Below are 7393 nucleotides of genomic sequence, written 5' to 3' on the forward strand. Positions count from 1 at the left end.
TGGAAAAATAAGAAAAATATATATGAATATATATACATTCTATATTGGTTTTAACTATTACAAAAACTACTTAAATATCAATACTAAAGTAATTAGTTAATTGTAGAATGTAGATTATATAACATTCAAATTAAGTTAACAACAAATCATATTGATTTATTTACTTCTTACAGTTAATATAAAACAGGAGAAAATATTAACATGAATATAAAAAGGACCTAATACTACCATCATTACATCAATTGTACCAAGTGTCCGAGTGAAAATATCGAGAATTTTCTAAACAAATCCATTTCCACTACATTAAATACGGTAATAGTGCGCATTAACAAGATATAACATTGCATATTATGTAATGTTGACAATAAATCAAATGAACGCGACAGCCAGATCGACTAGTTTCTCAGTTCAATTTTCATAAATCAAGGAGCAAATGATGTCCTGAGGCATTGTACATTGAAAAAATGAAGGCGATCAGCCGCCCGAATAAGTAATACACATGCAACTAATTCAATAAAAATTCATGTTGACATGATGACAATTTAGTTACCCTTTTTACTTACATTCTAGTAATACTTATTATAGATCTTATCTACACTTCTGTCAAAAAGAGCTCATCGTCTTCCTCTGCTCTCGGCCTGTCCTCTTTGACCTTGGTTAGGAACAAAGGTAACATATTTCCACAGAGTTTTTGCTGTACATGACTTATAATTAGGTAACTGCAATTATTTTAAGACAGCTTAAAGACACAGGGATGTAGATCCAAGTTCTAAATGCTTGACATGTAATAATGTTGTGGTTTTTCGTATAATAACATGAAACCGACGTCTGGCTGACGCTTAGGTGGCCTTTGATGATCTTGCTATGTGATTTTTGTCGCAATACTAAATCTGCGAAGTCTTGAATTAGTATGATACTCCGGTGCATGGTTCGCTTGTAATGTTTATTGGTATTTAGTGTCATATATGGTGCCCACTGACATCACTAGTGGTAATTAAATGCGAAATATAATCGGTACTGGAATCCAACATGCCGGCAAAGATAGATTTAAAATCGAATTCTCATGATAGTTTTCATTTGAGTAGTTGGTTATGAAAATCCCCGGGCAATCTCTCGCATATGTGAAATATGTGTCACATTACTTGTTTGTCTGCTACTGTATTATCTTGCCAATGAATGTTAAGAAAATATATTGACATCAAGAAGCAGCCATTGTTACTTGTATGCTGTTCTCTCCTCTTTATACTAGTCAGCCAGTGCACTTATATGCTTATAATGTCTGTGTTCCAGTAATTGATAGTTCAGATCAAGAACCAATGTCCATTAAGTAATGTCCTTTTGGGTCATTGAAGTTTCTGTGAAAGAAATGTATACAGGATGTCGTGATATCCATTGAGCAACTTATTTTTCTTTCATGTCTCCTTTGATCCAGCAATGTCTAGAGGTGCAACAGCAGCACCTCTCCTTGTAGGACAGCTGTGTTGAATGGATAAAAAAAAATTGCTGTATTACTCATTTGAAGAACCCTCTAGAGGAGTGCATACCAAATATTAATATAACTTGCTCTGTACATAGAATTAGTCTTTAGCCAATAAAAGTATTTTTTAGAATGGGTTAAACATTATGCTGGGATTACCCTTATCAAAAAACCCACAGATCTTACAGTGGCCTGACAGAGCAATGGAAAATTTAACAGAAATATTAATGCTGCCTTTATCACTGTGTAGATTGCAGTGAACTAGGTAAGTTGGACAGGGGAGGTAGAATCTAGTCCCTGGTTAGGAAAGATTAGAGGGTGTTGTTGCAGCCCTTGGGTAGAGCTGAGGGGGTTAGGTCAGGTTATGTCAATTATTTGCTTGCGAAAGATTCATGCATTCTTGTAGGAAGGGGGCACCAAAAATAAGAAAAGAATGAAGGAGGCTGCAAGAGACCATAATGCATACACTAGGTTGTTCCATCACTTTTACCACCTGTCATCCCCATCCATTAGGTTGTCTAACCAAGAATAAAGATTTTGTAAATTGGACCTATTGGGGTACTGTCAAAAATCACAACCAAAAGTACAAAGAACGTGTCAGTGGCTAACGACTTGAAAATTGCTGTTATCTCTTGGATTTATCCTTGGTCAAACCTTAGTTCATCTTTGAAGGGGAGGGAAGAAATATACTGCAGAGGTAAATGATTAACCATTAAGTTTGGATATACCCTTATTGGAATTAAATTTCCTGGCTTTTATTAGTGTTAGTGATCCCTTCACTGGGCTGACACCTCTTAGTAACATTGTATAGATTTGGCAAGATATAAATTGCTTGTGGCTTCACTGTAACAAAGGATTTAATGGAGGGTGCTTTGATCCACTTGGTAAAGTAGTCAAACATTAGTTACAGTAACATCTGTAAAAGAAGTCACTTTCCTGAGGATGTAAAGGGATCATGTTGGTAGTCACAGCTGATATGGGTTTTTGTGTTTATGTACATTAATGGTAAAAATGTTTTTGAAATTATATTTGTCTCCACATTCCTCTTTTCTTCCAACTTCATTTTGTCCCCTCTACCCCCTTCACCAGCCTCCTTATCCTCTCCCCTTCCCTTTACTTGCCCCTTATCTCCCCCTTCAATTGCCCTTTATCACCACCTTCACTTGCCCTTTTCTCTCCCCCTTCACTTGCCCCATTCCCTACCCTTTCACTTGCCCTCTTCTCTCTCCACTTGACCCCTTCTCTCCCCCTTCAATTGCCCCTTATCACCTCCTTCACTTGCCCATTACCTACTCCTTCACTTGCCCCATTCCCTATCCTTTCACTTGCCCTTTTCTCTCCCTCCACTTGCCCTTCTCTCCCCTTCAACTTGCCCCCTTCTCTCCCCTTCAACTTGCCCCTTCTCTCCCCTTCCACTTGCCCCTTCTCTCTCTCCCTCCACTTGCCCCTTCTCTCTCTCCCTCCACTTGCCCCTTCTCTCTCTCCCTCCACTTGCCCCTTCTCTCTCCCTCCACTTGCCCCTTCTCTATCTCCCTCCACTTGCCCCTTCTCTCCCTCCTTACTTGCTCCCTTTAGTCCCCTTATCTGTCCGTTTCTCGCCCCACTTACTCTTCACATACCATTCTTCACGTTTACCCCTCGTACCTTATCTCACCTCCACCTTCCCCCTTCCCTCCCCCTCATCCACCCCTACTTGACACCATCCCTACATCTTCCACTTGACCTTGTCTCTCCGTCTCCACTTGATCCCATACTCCCCCTTCCACTTTATACCATTCTCCTCCCACCACTTGAACCTGTCTCTCCCCCTTCCACTTGACACCCTCTCCCCCTCCACTTTATACCATTCTCCTCCCACCACTTGAACCTGTCTCTCCCCCTTCCACTTGACATCCTCTCCCCCTCCACTTTATACCATTCTCCTCCCACCACTTGAACCTGTCTCCCCCTTCCACTTGACACCCTCTCCACCACCACTTGAACCTGTCTCTCCCCCACCACTTGACACCCTCTCCACCACCACTTGAACCTGTCTCTCCCCCTTCCACTTGAACCAGTCTCGCCTCCCCCTTCCAATTGAACCAGTCTCGCCTCCCCCTTCCACTTGAACCAGTCTCGCCTCCCCATCCACTTGACCCCGTCTTTCCCCATCCCTTTCACTTGACCACTTCTTTCCCCCATTCAATTTGACCCTGTCTCCCCCTATTCCACTTAGGCCCTCTCATCCTACTCCACTTACCTCACATTTATCTTCTCCTCTACTTACATTTTTTCCTAATAGGAGCCTATGTATATCTTATATATAGCAAATGCCACGGGCTGCCACACGAAATTTTAATTTAAATTTCTTTTAAGATGTACACCTGTACAAACACTAGTGGGGGGGTGGGTCTTCCAAACAATTTGGTCCTAGATAATTTGCATTAGTCACCGATTAGTCACGTTTGTAGTAACTACTGGACACTTCTTTCATGCTGGGTGGTTCTCTGGCTTTGTCGGCCACTCGGTTTTGTTCATCTCGGGGGGGCACTCCACTCTGGGTGGCACCAATGTTATTTTAGGTATCGACAGCCATCACTAGGGACCCCTCCCCCCCTCGGCTAAGGATACCCTCCCCCGCTTTATAAACGGTGGAGTTGTTCTCTTCTCAATGCCTTTTGTTTGCTTTCCAGGAAACTTTCATTTCCCTCCCTCATTTCTCCATCAGCATTTTCTCGTTCGTTCTTACCAGTACGATTTTTTTTCTTTTCTTTTGACAATGGATTGCCTCTGTTCCCTGCCAGGCTAGTTGACCACACCCAGTTTCCGGTTAAGCTGTTATTTGACCTGTCTACCATGCAATTTTACAGACCAGACAAACCTGCCACACCCGTCCCGTCCCCCAATCTCTCTCTCCTTTCTTGGTAAAAGTTCGTTATGCCCCACAATCAATAACTGGAGGTTCAGAGTCCCACTACGAAGCCCATGAGACGGCACTGCGTCAGTCTTGGCATTCATGTGTGCGGCTTATACCATGTGACCTACCTGCTTACCCGCCACCCACCCCACCACCTTCACGGTGCCGTCCGTGGTGGCGCTGCATTTGGTGTCAGAATAGCCAGGCCCATTTCACTCGAACATTCGCATATCCACGTTATGCACTTTTGCCCCCAGCGGTACGTGTCTCTCCAAGGAACGTAAATGTCAAAAAACCCAGGCTTTAAACAAACACACCGACGTGTTTCGTTCGGTCTGGCTCGTTGGCGATATTTTTTTTGTTTCCAAGACTGAAGGACATTCCCTGTCCCCCCTGCCTTTGCTCAAGGTCGAAACAGACTCGCATGGTAGAGGGCGTTGTGTGTGTGTGTCTCTCTCTGCAGGTGTTGGAAGAAAGGTACACTCTATAGGGTCAATAGTGTAAAGCTCATCTTGGTAAGATGGCCTCTGGAGAGGGTGGAGGGTGAAGGGGCGTGTTGGTAGTTTCTTCCTTTGCGCATGGTCGAACCAGAGGTGGCGGGTGCTAGAGTTATAGTCGAAGCATGGCGATTTATATAACGGAAATGGTCACCAGGTCTTAGGTTATGATAGTTCGCCTAGCACCCCCCCTCCCTCCCCCACCCTCTTGCACCAGCACCACTACCGCCGTGTATCGAACGTGGAAGGGAAGGGTGGTGGCAGTGAGGTCGTCTTGAATGACCTTGCCATGACATTGCCCCCCCACCTCCTCCTCGACTTTGGCTATGGATCTTTTACGTAGGGCATGTACTATAGAGGAGCATTTACCTCTGGCATATTTAATAGGATGCTGGAGGAACGAAATGCATTACACGAGAGGGAATATATATAATACAATAATGTAGGCAAATCCATAGTCTGACAGATATGGAAAATATGGGAGTGCCACTGATTCTGGGTAGCGTTCATAAACTAAGGATGCAATGCAAGCACACGGCGAAACAATCGTAAAGCATATTCGACAACCGTCTGAGAATTCTGGTAGTTCAATGTGAATATTTCATTTGTCCACAAAACACGTGTCATGCATGCTGTCAAGTAAGTGTGCCAAGTTCGATAGGACTGTGCCCTCAACATAACCTTGCCTTGCCCTTGACACTCTGCCACCCCAGCAATTGGCTGAGGTTTAGGCGGAAAGATGTTCTATTTTGGGGCTAGGCGTGATGGGGGCTATGCCGTCCCACGGCATCTGGTGGAAGAGTATTACTACAGGCGTACACTGCTCCATCAAAGGCAAAATAGTTTTTACGCAATGTGAATTTTTATTTAGGCAGGGAAATCGGGTACTAGGGTAGATGTCCACCTTGTAAGAATTATCTTGACTGTTTCATTTCATTTGGGGGAATGGGGACAAACATGGATGTCGAGGTAACCAGTATTTAGTGAGAAAATCCGTTGATGTCTTAGTTCGTTGCTGCTCAAGCAAGGCTTCGCGTGTCACAGATGCATGTTCAACCCGTATACCAGACTTGTCTATATGAATAAAATATACTCAAGGATGTTTTGGTAATTTTGTAGGCCTGCATTTGTCATTGTTAGTATATCAAGGGGAACATGTAACTAGGTGGATTTACTGGTTCATGTTAGCGTGCATGGGATTCAGTTGCATGCGGGAATATTGGAGGTTTTGGTGAAATTGCAGAATCGGAGTGGATGCAGTCATGAAGACTACGTGGACGAAGAGCGTGAGGAGGCCTGCTTGCCGGTGTCCGAGTCACCTCTTACTCTGTGAAGGTCGAACAGGATACAACGTACCACAGCGCCTATTTTTGTCTCTGTAAAAGAATATCTCGTTTTTGCGAGATGGGAAGCACGGGTCTTTGTATTGCCTACATGGCATGTGCATTATTTTAGAGGATAATTCTGCCATGTAGCTAGAGGCGAAAAGGATCTGGCAAGTTGCATCACAGGCGAGATGCCAGTGTGCGCAAGAGTTGGGGGAAGCGTTGCCGGCTCGGGTTCTCATTGGCCAGAACACGTCACGTGACGTCAGTCTGAAGGCTTATAAGAGCCGCACCAGCTGATCATCGCCAGTCCTTTCAGGTCTCGAGGTGGGTGAAGACCAAGCTGTCGTGGTGTGCTGTAACCTTTGATATATTTTTATTTTAATATATACGTAGTGCAGTATCCCTACTGTCTTTGATAACTAGTTCTGTGGGAAAGGCGAATTTGTCTAGCAATTGCAAAAGCGTTGTTTGCGATTGTTACTGCCGCCGCCATTTCTGACGTCACTACGTGAAAACATCGATCTGCTTGGTAGAGCTGCCGGTGTGCTTGCTGAGATCTATAGATCGATTGTATTTCTTAACGCAGTGAAAGCTTAGTGTTTGCTTTTAAAAGTAATTGTAATTGGGTTGCTTTCCTGGGGGAACTGTGCATTTAAGTGTTATTGAAAACCAGACTTGCTTTTGGTAAAGAGCCGGCACATTAAAGGGTAGCCCTTTTTTTCCCCTGCAGATTTACCATAACATTGTTTCCGGATGCTAAAGCTCGTTTTCTAACAGTTTCAGTGGTCGTTGACTCGGTTCGTCCTTCCTACGCCCCGCCTTCATCATGTCCAAGATCGGAATCAACGGATTTGGCCGCATCGGCCGTCTTGTTCTCCGTGCTGCCCTTGACAAGGGCGCTGAGGTGAGTTGTAGGTTAATAATTTGTTTTAAATGAAGTCTGTGGGTATAATTGTCTATTTGTGATTCTGTTTGCGAAATTTAGTCGAGAACGGAGAACCGGTTCTGGAGCCGGCAGGATTTGCTTGGGGGATGAAACCATATTAGTGATTTGGACTTGTTTGGGGAAACTTTGAATTTAGCATTTGTTCACTATGGCAATATTTAATTCTTGCACAAGTTTTTGTATAGTTTCTCACCACTTCCTCCATCCACAGGTCGTCGCTGTGAACGACCCCTTCATCACCTTGGACTA

At 43.8% G+C, this 7393-nt stretch overlaps 1 protein-coding gene across 1 annotated transcript in view; it reads left to right on the top strand.

Moving 5' to 3' along the window:
• Window positions 1-569: 569 nt before the first annotated feature.
• Window positions 570-7393, top strand: part of LOC143035055 (glyceraldehyde-3-phosphate dehydrogenase) — an 8161-nt gene continuing 1337 nt past the window's right edge. The window contains exons 1-3 of the mRNA XM_076201543.1: window positions 570-669; window positions 6976-7102; window positions 7356-7393. The exon at window positions 7356-7393 is cut by the window's right edge and continues 1337 nt beyond it. Coding sequence (XP_076057658.1) covers window positions 7025-7102; window positions 7356-7393 — 116 coding nt within the window. The 5' untranslated portion in view covers window positions 570-669; window positions 6976-7024. The remainder of the gene's footprint in view (window positions 670-6975; window positions 7103-7355) is intronic.

Source organism: Oratosquilla oratoria, chromosome 18 (assembly GCF_046742065.1).
Source record: "Oratosquilla oratoria isolate Oo_2021 chromosome 18, ASM4674206v1, whole genome shotgun sequence".
Taxonomy (NCBI): domain Eukaryota; kingdom Metazoa; phylum Arthropoda; class Malacostraca; order Stomatopoda; family Squillidae; genus Oratosquilla; species Oratosquilla oratoria.